At 43.3% G+C, this 16,497-nt stretch overlaps 1 protein-coding gene across 1 annotated transcript in view; it reads right to left on the reverse strand.

The window, feature by feature from the left end:
• Window positions 1-2,396: 2,396 nt before the first annotated feature.
• Window positions 2,397-16,497, reverse strand: part of LOC147603584 (ATP synthase small subunit 6-A, mitochondrial-like) — a 32,428-nt gene continuing 18,327 nt past the window's right edge. The window contains exons 2-4 of the mRNA XM_086795857.1: window positions 2,872-3,001; window positions 2,702-2,747; window positions 2,397-2,568 (exon numbers count right to left, since the gene is read on the reverse strand). Of these exons, the coding sequence (XP_086651983.1) occupies window positions 2,565-2,568; window positions 2,702-2,747; window positions 2,872-2,989 (168 nt within the window). The 5' untranslated portion in view covers window positions 2,990-3,001 and the 3' untranslated portion in view covers window positions 2,397-2,564. The remainder of the gene's footprint in view (window positions 2,569-2,701; window positions 2,748-2,871; window positions 3,002-16,497) is intronic.

The following is a 16,497-nucleotide window of genomic DNA, read 5'->3' on the forward strand; positions in this document are numbered from 1 at the left end:
AAGATGACATGGAATAGCTACAAATACACTTAGTCAAAAGGTGATGTGCAAAAACGTTTTATCTTGTCTCAACCCTACTATCTACTAAATTGAGACAAGCCAGAATAATCCAATCATCCAATGTTTTCCAATACATAAACCCAATAGATGGAATGTATCCATTAGAGCCAGAATAATCCAATCATCCAATGTTTAGATGGAATGTATGCATTAGCACACAAGGCTAAAAATTTTCTAACTACATTGTACAGAGCAAATGGAAAAATTTTACCTATATTAAAAATCCCAAATTTTGATGATATTAATATAGATTTTGGATTGGAGATGATATATGTATGTATGTATGTACTAGTAAAAAGTAAAAGGGCATAGTCAATCATAGCCCATCTCCTCAATTGAGTCCACATAAACCCATCATGTCGCAGAAATGTTCCATGAAGAAGAAGGGTCATCACACATGGACAAAGAATGATGGAGATTTTGAGTTTAAATTTGATGGATATGGCCTTCCATGGTAGATGCATGTTCTTTTGTGTGAGGCATGCTTGTTGGAGCTGTGCATTTCATGTGCAAGTTCTTTACCATCTCCAATGGTTAGGGGTGGACTTGAGGTTGTGTACACTTCAGTTTTAATTGAAGTATGCCCACATAGTGTGTACTAAGATGTGTACTAAGAAGGCTTTATGATAAACATTACCAATGCAATGATTTAGCTAATCCAATTTATGTTAGGCTCTCAATCTACTTCCCATTACAATATGAAATATGCTTTGACTATTGATTAGTAGGTGACTTTGCAGCAAACCTTAAGTTAAGCATACTTGATAGTCCAAGGCCACCTAAAGTACCTTCTTCATGAATGTGATTACCTGGTGGATGTACATGGAGAAGATACATATTATACTTAGAGTTCCAAGGTTACCTAAATTGCCTTCTTTATGTGCATGGAAAAGGGTTATTACAGGGTGAATGTACATGGAGAAGATGCATACCATATGGTTGTTCGATCACTCTTCCCCACTACTCACAAATACTGTAAGAAGAATTTCGGAAAAAATAAGAAATATAAGCACATGTGATCTTTGATGGTGCATCCCTCAAAATGACCCTTTAAGGGAGTCTTATCTATAGTTTGTAGATGCTTACTTGGATGTTTGTGATCTTGAGGTACAATTGAGCCTGATGATTATAACAGTTCTTTTATTATTGACACCAACAAAGAAATTAACATGTTATTGCCTTCATTCTATAGCAACTTGGGGTAGAAAAATAAATAGCCGGTTAAAATGCATACCCATCATTTCCATCCATGGCCTACAAGTAACAAGCAAGGGCTAAGTTTATTGGCAAGATAGTTAAGGGGGCTCAAAATGGCATGATTGTACACTCGTAAATGTTTAGACTGATACTTTTTAGCATTAACTCGTAACCAATAATACAAAAATATAGAAAACACTTAAGGTTTAGTGGGCTGATTTAAAGAAAACCACATATGGAGAGCTTTAAGTATGCTCTTATTTTGTATTTTGATCAATATCTCTACATCATAATGGACGACTCATGGTTTGAAGCCCAGCACTACTGAGCCTAGAATCCCTTGCTTCTCTTTACTCTTAAAACTGCATTACACTCTCTTGTTGGTTATCCATATTCAGTAACCAAAGGAGTGACATTCTCAAGATATGCAAGGGCCAGAGATTAAGCCAAAAGAATAGACAAGCTGAGGGATTGAATTTTATTTGACATTTTAGCTGCAGAATACTGCCTTAAAATGTTGAATCTTATTGAAAACTAGCAAATTATTAAGACCGACTCATATGCCACCTTACAGCTACTTGAACCCATTCTAAGACATTAAAAAAATCGAATGCTTTTCTTACAATTACTTGAACCTATTCTAAGACATTAAACTGATCGCATGCAAGTAGCTTGGGGAACTTGACGGGGATTAGGTTTGTGCAACATCAAACATTACCAAGCTGTTCATGAATAATTTATCATGGCGAGTCCCATCTTAGTGAACAACCGTTTTTTCAACATGAAAACACACCAACCACACAATTTCATCAAAAGACCTTTCAATGTGAAAAAGCACCAAAGTTTGAACATCAATTAAAAAACAAACACAGTAACATTGCTTTGTTTCAACTAACAACTAACGTGTTAAACAACAAATCATTGCATTTGCCACCATGGTGTTGCACTGTAGTAAATGCTTAGAGTGACTTCAGATGACAGAAGCCCACCCAACAGCACGACTACGTTAAACACCCTGGTGACGCCCCCTCTCCCGATGAGCCATCTACCCTACTATATGGCAGCTTCTGTTAGAGAACAGGTTGCAGGGCAGATAACATGAAGGGGACCTTAGAGATTGTAAGAACGCAGACACATGGTAAACTAAATGTCTTTCCCATTTACTGATAAGTCATCAACTTGAAAGACATTAAGCTATCATGGATCCAAAATATTTCCTGGTTACAAAACCTTATTCACCAAGTCCTCCATATCCAGTGTTTATACACGGTCAACAAAAACAAAAATCAATACCTCCAAGCTAAGCTTCAACTGCAAACAAGACAAGGATGTAGCTACATCAGATGTTTATCATGACTTCTATCATTCACATCATCCCCAAGAAAAAAGAAGGTTTAAACCCATCTAGCTTATCTGGCAGCTACAAAGACTGCTAGAAACTGACCTGCGATGGTGTTCCTTAACAAAAGGAGAATTTTTTGCATCTTCCGCTGTAACATGCACATAATAATTTGTAAAAAATAATTCCACTGTACAAATGAGCCTACAAAAATCATTTATCAAAACCCTCAAAGCTAGGTGCAAGAAAAAAAAGGGGGGGAGGGGGGATCGCACGTGTTAACGACAAAGAGAGCTTTAAAATAAGTGACAGTGTCACCCCAAATCCAAGCACAAACGGCCAATTGCGACGTGCCTCCTTAAGGGCCACCCTGCCAAAAGATTCTCCTGCCATTTTGCTGTTTACCTGAAAGATAATAGATGCATAGCTACAAGTAAATAATCAATTTAATGGTTTAATGTTATTAACATAAACTGCCCATTAAACTCTCTTATAATATCTCAACACTGACATCCAAAAAAGATAGCATGTTAAGTACATGCAGACACTCAAGGCTTTAAGAAGATGCGCCTTCCAATCTCCTTCCTTTGAAGCACCTCCTCATTCCAAAACATCAACCCTTAGAAGGTAACAATTAATGTGACTTCAGACTCTATGTCAAAGGAAAAAAGGCACACAAAAACACTACAAATACAGGGGAATCAATGCCCATTACAAGGCTCTCTCTTTCTCAAACCAGAGTACACGTGTGCATGCTACGCATGGCTGGCTATGGACCCTGCACACTTGGCAGCTGAGCTCCTAAGCACTGAATCCTGATCACACTTAGATGCCCACATAACCCCAGCCATCTGAGCCTTCATGCTTGCACTCACTCATTGCTGAAAACCTGTACAACTCCTGGCCAGTCTATCCACCCACGCCACACGTGACTCAAAGCACTTCTGCCATTTCCGGATGATGCACTGTTAATTAATATTTAGATTTTCATGGTAACGAGGTTTGCCGGACTACAATGTTGTAAGAGTCTAATCTCAAACTAAGGTGCTGTAAAGGAAAATTGAACACTAGTTTGGTAGCTCAAACAAGACGTTAAAAATGTCCTTTGGGAAGGTTGGGAAAAATTTTCTAATTAAAAAGATTTTCCACTACTGATGTCCATGCATAAATGGACTCTACATATGTGAGAATTTATATAGAAAATATAAATATTAGGGTTTAAAATTATCATTTGACCCTTAGCCTAGCACCACCTGGTGGGTGTTACAGGACTGAGTATTTTACCTTTTTTCTTAAGCATTGCAATTATGTTTTAAGCATGTTTAGCATTCACTAATCATGTTTTACTCTGTATATGCATATGTAAGATTTTACACGTGTGTGGGTACAAATACATGTTTAGTGTGTGTGAGTACATGTGTGTGCATGCTCATATGTTTGTACATGTGCATGTATGTCTTTGGGTATTTTTTCTCTTTGCAGGTGCAGCAGCTGAGATCTCTTCTCTTTTGTTGGGCACTCAAGGGCAGCTCAAGGGGCTACCCTAGGGCCACCCAAAAGGCAGCCCAAGGAACTGCATGAAAAGCAGCTAAGGGACAGTGTTGGGGTGACCAAGGGGGCAGCCGGGTAGCAACCCTGTAGTGCAGCCAGAGGTAACCGGGTAACAGCCCTGCAGCACCGTCGGGTTGCAGCCAGCGTAGCAATACTGGCAGCGCTGAAGTGGCCAAGGGGGCAGCCGGGTAGCAGCCCGCGCAGCAACACTGGCAGCCCGTCTAGGTGACATGGTGCTGCCACGTAGCAAAGGCAATTGACTGCAACACAAAGCGGCGAGCTCGCGCACAGTTCAGCTGCGAAACCCCAAAAACGCAGAAAGAGAGAAGTCGGGCAGCAAAAACGCAGAGAGAAACGTCGAGCAGAAAAACGCAGAGAGAAAGCGGACTGGAACCAAAAACACGGAAGAAAATAAAAGCATGCCCATGTGCGAATATTAATTTTATTTTTATTTTTTTTAAGAGAAGCATTCGAATAGTTTTTTTTTTAAAGGCGAAAAGCCATGCTTTTTACCCCAAACTTGTACAAAAAGGGGGCCAAGGCTCTTTGTATCACACAACAAACTTGGGTGAAAGCTTCAAGGAGACTCCTTCTACGTGGAGCAAGGAGATCTCTTCTCGGAAGTTGTACAAGGGCTACGCCAACTTCAAGTGATAAATAAATACCTACGGGGGCGCCACGCTTTGGGGCCTATCGGTCTCTTGTGCAGGAGCGTTCTAGCTCCATCTCTTCTTCTTCTTTTGTAAAGTTTATTATTATTCCAGTTCATCAAGAGTGTTAAGTGTGATTAATTTGTGCTCACCGCCCGTCAAGTCTCTGAAGGCCAGTTTCAGTGGGAGGTATATCGCCACAAGCATACCCTCGATAATACCAAAACCTAGAGAAAAAAGCATGGCTTTCAATCTTGCATAGACTTACAATGCTCCATAAAATTCTACTTAAGCCCTATCCTTAGGGCTTTACTTTCTTCCCAAAATACCAATGTTGTTCATACCTTGCTTTGAAAGTCAATTTTTGTCTTTCAAAAACTTTTATATCTCTTTAACTCTTTGCAATTTTTATAGTAAGAAAATTCACAAATTTTGTTGGAGTCTTGATAGTATTTATACAAAAGAAAAGATAGCAACTTGGAATCTCACCTTCAAAAAAAATCCACAAAATTGTTCGGTTAAGAGAACATAAAAGTGTCCTCAAAACACTTTTCTTTCTTACCACCAAATAAGGTTGATGTGGTAACTGACTCCCTAAAGCGAATGATAAATGAGTTACAGTTTTAATGAATTTCTTAATGACTTCGTAAAGCCATAAAGAGTGTATGTGAGTATGATGCCCACTGCTCTGAGTTTTGGAAAGCGATCATGAAAAGGGACCATGTAGGTGAAGCACCTAGGATGGGTGTCAATTCTATTTACCAATGAAAAGTTCAAGTTATTTATCACATTCATCGTTTGTAGCATGGAATAAGTGCTATGACATCCCCACTCACATCATCAACATCCAAGGGTAAATGCACATTCATACATAAAGATTTGTCACCGTGATAAAAAAAACTTCGTAGATATATCGAACTTAGTTTCTATCACTTCTTCAAAGGTGATGGGCTAGCCTCAGCCATGATAAAGGCTAGCATTAAAGATAACACGTACACTTTTTTTTGTGTGAAACCACTATTTTGTTTTATATTTGAGAACCCTCAAAGTGAGAGGCTCTCATCAAAGCACATCTAAAAAACAGTGGAAAAACACTTCATAATTCTACTGATCACTCTGCTACAACTCAAAACTGTCAAGCAAAGACTGACATAATGATCGATGGAAGTATATATACTTGTCGATCCGAGGTTGTGCAAACACCTCATAATTACGATCCAGCCATACTGTCCATATAGCCCAATATCTCACCCAGGCAAAGAAAAGTAGGATATCTTCTAAACATCCAAAACATTTTCCCAAATGTCAAAAAAGATAAAACACACTTTTTTTTTGTAAAACCACACTTTCTATTTCTTTTTTGTATAAAGAGAAGAGCCCCCAAGATGAGGGCACTTCTCCTACAATGTACAACTAAAAGCAGCCGAAAAAAAGAAGTCCAGATGTAATTGGTCTAGCTATTGTAGCTCAACACAGCTACGAAAGTAGTAATACTTGTCAATCTGAGGCAAGGAAAACCAGCCGATTATGACCAATCTAGATTGTCCAAAGTGCCCAAAATCTTGTCCATGCAAAGAAAGGAGCTTTGTTTGTCAATTTCCTTGCCAATCAGCGATGTAAGAACGAACACCTTGGTATCTGTGCAATTCCATAACAAGTGTGGAATAGTCTCATTCAAGCACGAGCATCGTGCGCATTTAGTAGTAGCAATTTTTCTTTTGCCAAATACGTGCCAATAGGGAGTACTCCTGCAATACATCTCCATAGGAATAGTCTTTGTTTGAGGGGGAGTTTACTATTCCTTATCGCTTGCAAATTTTTCTTCCACCATTTTTATGTTTTGTTCAATTGCCATATCCCATTTGCATGCTTTGAAAACCATGACCGAAGGATGATAAATCTGTAGATCTTTCATGCTGTAATTTGAGTAAAACATAAGCATGAAGCCCTTCTCTATATAATATATATATACCTAGATGAATCCAAGAACATGTCGAAATTCACCTTATAAGAAAGTACAATTTATAACCTCATGGTAGTCATCCACAAGACAATAAACCATCAACTCCATCATGCATAGTATGGACTAGATACTACGACATCCCCACTAACGTCATCAGTGCCCAATAGTGGGTGTAGAACTTGGTATCAATATATGCTCCCACACACACACCCCCCCACGCGTACACACAACATACATTCATAAAAGGACTGTGTACTGAGTTTCTGTCAGAGCTCCGGAGATACAGGGCAGACTCAGCCATGATGAAGCCTAGCACCAAGGATCATAACAAATAGAAAGAATTATTACAACAAAAAGGTAGTTGATAGGACATATGCACCACTAAAGATAGAAAGAATTAACACAATATCAATTGACTGCAACTTAGACAAAAACTTCACAATGTGAAATTTGCATGTCCGCTAATACAGTATGATGATATACCTAGATGATCTTGCAATCTATTCTCTATGTAATGTTTAATCTTGCAATCTATTCTCTTTAAGAGCTCCAAAAATAACACTTTTCATGCTTTTCTCTACGCACCCTATTATTTAAAAAACACATCTTCTCTCCATGTGCATGCACTGCAAGCTTCATGGAATCACTAATTTGGGGAGGAGTGTAGGATGGAATATGTGAGAAAGAAGGGGAGAGTTTCTGTGGGAGGGGAGAAACAAGAGAAGACGTGGTTGCAAGAAAGGATGGGGAAACCACCAAAGGGGTGGAGGGAGAGGATACCGATGAAGTGGTAGCCTAGGAAGTATGGGATAGGATTCCCTCTGAAGAGAAAAGAAGTCCAGAGAAGTCAGAATATTGATCTCTTGAAGCCATATCCTCCAACCATAGAATCCTCCCCTTCAATTAGGGCTAGATAGTAGAATTAGCTAGACCTCCTCTAAAACTGATTCAGTATGAGGATGACGAAGAAGGAATGCATGGTGGGAGGGTGGAAAAAAAAACATAAGGAGAAAAACACAGCCTGATTGAAGAAAACGAAGCACCATCATTGAGAAAACGCAGCTCTCTAATGAAAAACACAGCTCTTGATGTAAACACAGCTCCCAGATCTGAAAACGCAAATCTTTTTGTGCTGAAATCTGTAAGCAACAGGTTCATGAAGAAAAACGCTTGGTGAAGCATGCCTGCCTTTGCATGTTCTCATGCCCCAAGTTGTTCCAAACCACATGCACACCATTACCCTGACATAGTCAACCTTTCCATACACTTTGATCCTCTTTTTTACTTTGTCAAACTCAGCTTTTTGGTCAAAACAGCCTTGCTTTTTTGACTTTTACCCACTCGAATGCTCATGGTTGATCTACACATGCCAACACAGGTCTTCACTGTGCATCTTCATGTGTCTTTGGTCCATGTGAATCCTCTTTGCCTTTTCCTCAAGAGAAACCAATTCTCTTCTTTGCCTTCTTTCCATTATGCTTGCGTGCAGACAACCACAAGCTTGCCCCCTTGAGAAAGTTGACGTGATCCCGACAATGGAACCTCATGCGGTAGACAAAAACTTCACCACACACAAGCGCTTAAAGATAGTTTAAATCACTTAAACTTGAAGAGAGAGAAAATAGAGAGAGACTGTAGACAGGGAAGCTAGATTGCTCCTACACAAGAGAAGTGGTGGCCCCGAACTGCTCTAGTGCCCCCACAAGTATTTCTTTACTCTTCACAAAGTTGGGTTACAACTTCACCAGTCCCGCTCCAAGTATCCTCGGCTAGGAGCACTCCCGCACACACACTAGCACCCAAGTGAAGGCTTCTTTGGCCTCGTCTCAGACCCACACTACTGAGGTTATGATTAGAGCCCTTCCCCATGCCCATAGTTGTCAGGTACGATACCATACGATTCATACGATACGATTCAGTACAAGAAAATACAGTTACAATAAAATACAATGTTTTAAAAAAAATACTTGGAAACTTGGATATTTCCAATTTCGAGATATGGACCATTTTAAAAAGGAGGGAAGCATCACAGAATATAGAGGAAGCTCAAACAACCATAGACAAGCAAAAACAAGACCATTACCACCCAAAAAAAATGGGAAAAAAAATTATCATGTTTTTTTTGAAAAATCTGTACGAGTCTATACGATATCGTACCGTATGGTATTCCATACGATATGGTGTCGTACGACGTACAAAGACAACTATGTCCATGCCTCACTTATATAGAGCCGGCTTAGGGTTGCTTTAAAGCAAGTTTTGCTTTTAAAAAGCAACCGAAAAGCAACTTTATTGACTTTTTATGCGAAAAGTCATCCTCCTAAAAATCTCTCAAACCACTTTGAATTTAAAGATGCTGTAAGAGACAAAGCTGCTCCTCTCCTCAACGAGCTCTTCGCGATGACACGAACAGATCTTCATTCTGACAATCTTGAAAATTAGGGTTAGGGTTTCCACCGAGGCAAAACATGCATTGCGGTGACACTACCTGAGTAGAGTCCCAACTTTAGGTAGACTAGTCTTCATGGAGTTTTTTTTCCCCTCGAAAAGAGATCCTTCTATTAGCTAAAAAACAACCACTCAAGGGCTAAATGTGTTGGAGGTGGCAATTCTCGTAGCTATTCTTGGGTTATCGCATGACTAAAAGTTGTGGTGGATTATCCCATATGCAAGAGCATGGGAAGTCGAAGAGCCATATATAGGGTGTGCATCTCAGTGTTCTAGGGCTTTACCATTTATCTAGTATTTTACTAGATTTTTCTCCTATTTATTTGTCCAGGGGCAATCGGCCAGTTTCCTCTTGCACTATATAAGGAGTTCTCCATTATTCACTCTTTTATCCACTTCCCTTGCACATAGTTCAACATTCAATTGCTGGCCATTGCCATTGTAAAGCTTTACTGCTGTTATAAAAGGTGATCTTGTCCAACTCTCTCATTCGACTTTGTACTCTCTCATATGTTTACTGTTTATGCTTCCGCATGTGCTATCTCCTTCATGGTATCATACGCTTAGGTCCTAGCTGCTCCAAACTCTGCAAATCTGCCCACCTTGCTGTGCGTTTTGCTTCCATCACTTCTCCGGCTGTGCAGATCGGTCCATACAGTAGTGCGTTTTCAGTACCTTGCAGCATTTCTGGTCCAGAGATGGCACTTTGTCATAGATATCTCCTCCGGCCGGGTTTTTGGGAGGGGCAACGGCAAGGAGATGGGAGCCCAACCACCGACGTTGCTCAATGCCCTAGGGTGGTGTGCATGCTACTACTGCGTGACTTTGACAAACTCTACATGCTCAGAACCCTCATAAGAAGCAAGAAACAATCTGGGGAGGGGTGGTTCCCTCCATGGCTGGCCACTCTCGGAGGGAAACCTACCACATACAAGAAAGGAGGGCAAGCAGGGCACATCAAGCGGCTTGTAATGCCAAGTAATCTCGCCGGCACGATCGATTGGAAAGGGACCCCTACGCCATGTGCACAAGAAGGCCTCTCGCTGTCTACAATAGACAAATGACAAAAACGCTGAAGCTCCAAGAGAGAGAGGAGAGAAAACAGAAAAACACTGATGCACTAATCCTCAAGGAAAAGATGGATACAACCAACCCATATGCGAGGAGTGGACTCCAAAGGCAGAGGGTTGTGTCAAAATGCACAGCGGAGATGATGACCAAATCCCGGAACACAAGCAAATGCAATGCAGAAAAAAACAGCACAAGAGAGGAGAGATAGAGGTGTGTAACTCTGCTCTATATACACAAAGAAGATCCCGAAAATGATACAAGATGTGGCAAGGGCCGTGGGCCCATTTTATATGGCCCCCATACAGCAGTCAGCCTGCTGTAGGCAGCCAACAGGACTCCAGAAGTGCCCACGACTATCATCACCAGTCGGCCAGCTCATAGGGGTGTCGGCCAGCACCAAGAAGGTCGACGACTTGTCCACATACAGTCGGCCAGCACCACTAAGAGGACTGATGCAGCCGGCTACAGACAAGGACATCCCAGGGCTGCCTCCCAAGCCACAGAAAAAATGGAAAAAATGTGGGAAAAAATATGGAGAGTGGGGAAAAATGAGAAAACACCTACTAGGGCGGGCACACCCACAACAAAGGCCCTGGTGTCTACAGAAAGACAAGAGATGACTTCTAACACCCCCTCTTAGCTCCTGGCTGTGAAACCAACCACAGGGAGCTGGGGTGCCGCCTGAGCAAATCCTGAGATAGCGACTTCGTGAAGAGGTCCACCATACTGTCCTCTGTCGAACAAAACTCTAGCAAGATGTCATCAGCAACGATCTGTTCACGAACAAAGTGCCTCTGGATGACCATGGGTTCCTCCAGTGGAAGCCCAATCCTGCACTGCAACCTCTGCAACCTCACCACCTCACAAGCAGCATCACAAGCAGCCCGGAACTCTGCCTCTGTCGACAAGGCAAAACATGACTGCCTCTTACTGCTCCGTAAAACTACTCCTGGGCCTAAAGTAGATCTCCTCGTGTCCGGATCTCCTCCCCAAACTGAGTCACTCCATCCGTGGAGTCGGACTCCATCAATCAATCCCTCTTGTGTACAAGAGTCCATGATCCTTCGCATGTTGCAGAAACCACAAGATACTCAATCCTGCCTCCCAAAGAGTCATCTGCAACCATGAGCTCAACTGCCTCATCAGGAGCTCACGTCCAATCTGGTGTCCATCAACCAAATCAATGAATCATTCCGCTTCCGAGTCAAAGAGGCATCACACTGCTCACAAGGATCAACACTTGTTACGGTGCAAAGCCAAGTCCTGGAAACCTGCCGAAGACCACGCAAGGCCTTCTGAAACCTGTCAACCACCCCCTCTGAGTCCGGAACCACAAAGCCTGGAGAATGCACCTCGTTCTGCAAGTAATCAACTGCCACCTGCCTGGCTTTCCAAGAGGTCCTCGTGGAAAGAACATCCTCATCTACAAAATTTCTGTCCCCCAAATACTACGAGAAATCAGAGCAAAAGTTACCTGTTCAATTTCCTCTGACTGACGAACACAAGAACCACCAACATCAGTACTAGAAAAGTTCCTGCCAACTACTGCCATCAACTGGCAAGCTATCCTCCATCTCGTCCCGGAGAGCCTTCACCTGCAATGTATCCACACGTAAGTGGCCATTACCACACTGCCACTCATCACACACCTGAGAACCCTGGAGAGAGAGTGCTGAAAGCTTGTAAACTCCATTCTCCACTCCGCCTTCCCAAACTACATGGCCTGTTGCCTTGTCCCGGAGAGCAACAAAATGCTCATCAAACTCCACCCGTACGCCAGTCTTGCAAACCTGATGCACTGACAACAGATGAAAACCAAGTGACGAAACATACAACACCTGGGAGGAATGCTTCCCCCCTCTGCCATCGGGAACTATCTCCAACCTGCCCTCACTATGAACTAGGATAGTGGATGTATCCCCAGTAAGAATGTGACCAAAATACCTGCAAAGATCCTGTAAATCTGAACGGGAAGGAGTCATGTGCTTGGAAGCACCACTGTCTAGAATCCACTCCCGAGTATCCGTTGCGGAGAATCCTCCAACCTCCTCCCTGCCTGAAGAAAATGAAACATCGGTGTCCATCACCTCCAGGTGCACAAAGGCCGGAGTCTTCATGATTGCTGCTCAGGAATCTTCACCCTTCTCAGTCTTCCGCTTGGGACACTGCCTCCAATAGTGGCCTTTCTCACCACAATCATTACAGGTCCTCTCTGCCTTTAGTTTCTCGCGGTCAGCGACAAACTTCTTCTCAGAAGACTTCTCCGATGAAGCCTTCCCTTTGCCCGTGTTACGGCCTTTCGATCGTTGGCCAGTTAAGGCCTCCAAACCTCCACCCTGAGGAGGGTTCGTGAATCGTTCCTCCTGGTCCAAGACCATGGGCACAAGCTCCTCCCACGTGATGGTGCTGAGCCTACCACTAGTAATCAAAGACGAGTAAAATGCTGAGTACTAAGAGGGCAAATGTGACAGCAACGTTATGGCCATGTTCTCTGACGATATCTCCTTCCCAGACTGAAGAACTTCCTGTTGAAGAGCCTACAGGTTCGTCAACGACTTTGCAGGGCTCATAACCCGCATCTGTACTTCCAAGAAAATCCTCTTCATGGGCGATACCCTGTTGTAAAGAGAAGCCAAATGCTGCCATATACCTCTGGCCAGCGTCATATACTTGACATGATTGATTACCTGCGGTGTCAAGTTGAGGAAGATAAACGAACGGACCCTGGCGTTGACACGATCCCACATCTGTGCATGTGCCTCCCGGTCCTTTCGGATCGACAATAACTCCCCTTCCTCTACTTCCGGCCGTGGAACTCCAACAACGATGAAATCAACGAGGTCGTAAGACTCCAGAACAGATTCCATCATAACTTTCCATATGCCGTAATTGTTCCCATCCAACTGACGGTCCATCGGGAACGTGGGGAGTGTAGGGATCTTCACATGCCTCTCGGCCATCTCTAACATATCTGCCATTGCGGGGATGTACTCTGAAAAAGGGAGGGTGGCTGGGAACAAAGAAGAATTTACACCTGCCAAGTGGCTGTCCAGCAAATCAGCCCGCCGTCCTCTTGCTTCTCCTCTTCCCAAACAGTCCCGTACAGTCCACCAATCAGCAACACAACAGTCCCCCTCTTGCTCACACAAATCCCAAGAACTATCAAGAGCCTATGGCTCTGATACCATGTCAGAATGCGCAGCGGAGATGATGACCAAATCCCGGAATACGCGCAAACGCAATGCAGAAAAAAACAGCACAAGAGAGGGAGAGAGATAGAGGCGTGTAACTCTGCTCTATATACACAAAGAAGATCCCCATTATGATACAAGATGTGGCAAGGGTTGTGGGGCCATTTTATATGGCCCCCATACAACAGTCGGCCTGCTGTCGGCAGCCAACAGGACTCCAGAAGTGCCCACGACTGTAATCACCAGTCGGCCAGCTCATAGGGGTGTCGGCCACCACCAAGGTCCACGACTTGTCCACATACAGTCGGCCAGCACCACTAAGAGGACTGCTGCAGTCGGCTACAGACAAGGACATCCTGCCACCTCAGGGCTGCCTCCCAAGCCACAAAAAAAATGGGAAAAATGGGGGAAAAATGAGAAAACACCTACTAGGGCGGGCACACCCACAACAAAGGCCCTGGTGTCTACAAAAAGACAGGAGATGACTTCTAACAGGTTGAAGGTGCTCACTGCTCACCAAATGACCAATAAGCAATGATGAAAAGTGAGGAAAGAGCAGCATATATATACACTCCATATGAGGTCTCTAACTCCCTCCTAAACTCCTACACGACCTGAAAAATGGGGATATAGGCATAAAAGCCATAAAAAAAGGGTGGGCAACCCACATCAAAGGCCCAATAAAATAGGGAAAAATATGGGAAAATTAGGGGGGTGCCTACGCATGGGAAGGGCACCCGTGGACACCAAAATAGCCACAACCAAGCGATGATATATACTAACACCCCCTCTCAAGTCCTGGGGGTGGCCCACGGCCCAAGGAGCTACCATGAATGCCAATAGTTGACTAGATAATCCTTTGGTGAATAAATCTGCAGCATTGTCCTAGGTAGGACAATATTTAAGGATAATGTCTCCCTCCAAGATCCGCTTCCGCACAGAGTGGTACTGGATCGCTATATGCCTGGTCCACACATGAAATACCAAATTCTTAGCAATAGCCAAGCAACTCTAGTTGTCGCATGAGATGAGGGTGGGTTGCTATTGTCAAAAATCGATCTCCTCAAGTAGCCACCGCAACCAAATCACCTCACAAGCAGCCGAACAAGCCGCTCGATACTCCACCTCACTCGATGAAAGCGTGTTGGGTAGGAGGGAAGCTAGCCTGCACACACACACACACACACACACAACCTCAAGCACAGAGAAACGTGAGTGCTAGAAAAGATGTACTCAATAATGATATGAAATGAAAGTACAAGTAAGTACTAAAAAGCCTAGTGCAAAGTGCCCAACACACATAAGTGTGTTCACACGGGGAAAAAACCTGTGTCCAGTCACAGGGAAAAAGTGCCCGTGAGTAAGCTAGGTTCACACCTGCACTAGCCGGGAGTGGTCATGACCAACAAACCCCCCTCAAGTAAATGGTGTCAACGGGTAGCAGCACGGTGATAGAGCTATGAATGCTGCCTTGCACTATGCTCCACAGTAAGAGTGAACTGCAGTGCCAATGGAAAAAGCAAGCACTATATGACGGGTAAAAGGAGAATCCCCAATGTCATAGTGCTAATGCTAGAGCACAGTAGTACATAAATGCATCACCAAAAATGCATAGCAAAGATCATGTGGACATCAACTGCATCAAATCAGGAGGCATCGCATAATACCCCCCTAAAGGCAAGTACCAAATGCCAAGCTAAACTGCATGTAATCCACATCAATGCTCTGTAACTGCACCAATGATAAGCATAAGAAGAGGTAGCAGATATACGCATGTGTAAAGGCAACAGGATCCAGAAGTCATGCCTGTGAGACATGCAATGTAAGCTGCAAAAGTGAAACTCATCAATGGAGGATCCGATGAGGAAAAATCAGCAATGGGAAAAGCTGAAAATGGGAAGAGAAAGTGGGGGCTCGAGGCGGGCATCAGCCAATGCTATGAGAGGATAGGTAAACTCTCAGCGATGCCATGATCAATGGCATGTATGGCAAATGTAAAGATGCATAATCCCACAATGAATAATATACACGTGACATGTCAAAACCATGAGAGCAAGCCAACACTGGCCAAGTGTGTAAAAGGCACTCCCAGTAAACATCACATGTGAGAAAGTGACAATGTCAACACTGTAGAAACAATCCCGCTGCAAGAGAAAATAGCATAAAAGGCATCTCCAGTAGACATCACATAAGAGAAAGTGAAATGCATCTGCCAGACAATGCATACGGAGTACAAACTATAAAGCATAGTCATCAAAAGCAATGGCATCAGAAGACATCTCTGCGGCAATGAAGATGTAAGTGTCAAGGCTGACACATGTGTAGCCAAATTGGCCTGATCTGCACCTGTGGTGGAAGAAGATGCCAGCTTCCTCTTTTTCTCACTCGCAATACGCTTCCTGCATTCCTTTATGGTGTGCCTTGTTTTCCTACAATAGTTACAGGGCTTTTTCTTTTCAGGCTTGTCCTCTGTCTTGGGAGGATTCGATGGGCTAGGTTTAGGCCCAGATCTATTCCCACGAAAAGTAGCAGCCATTGCTGACTCAACAGACATCGTGTTGTTCCTGTTGGAACGAGATTGCTCTTCACTGAGCAAGAGAGTCACAAGGTTGTCAAAAGTGACCGCATTAGGTGCATTGCCAGTTAACAACCGCAAGTGGTGCCAAATGTCTGATAAGAGTCAGGCAAGTTGCGCAAAACTGTCTGAACAAGATAGCTATATGTCAAAACCTCATCGATGTTAATGAGCTGCTCTCGTAGGTCCTTCACATGCGTAAGGTACTGATCGATAGAGTCACCTTCAAGCATGCGGTCACTCTCAAGCTTGCCCCGAAGGTAAGCTACACGAGCCTCATTGCGACCTGAATACAATGCCGCCAAGGTATCCCAAGCACCCTTTGCAGTGGTGCAAGATCGAATGTGCGAAATGATATGCCTGCGGCACGAGAGAGCAATCAATGCATGGGCCTGAGCATCCCTAGCATCCCAAGTACGCTGCTGCTGAAAAGGAGGAAGACAAGGAGGTGG

The sequence above is a fragment of the Cibotium barometz genome, chromosome 63, assembly GCF_041138505.1.
Source record: "Cibotium barometz isolate CiBa-2024 chromosome 63, ASM4113850v1, whole genome shotgun sequence".
Classification (NCBI taxonomy): Eukaryota; Viridiplantae; Streptophyta; class Polypodiopsida; order Cyatheales; family Cibotiaceae; genus Cibotium; species Cibotium barometz.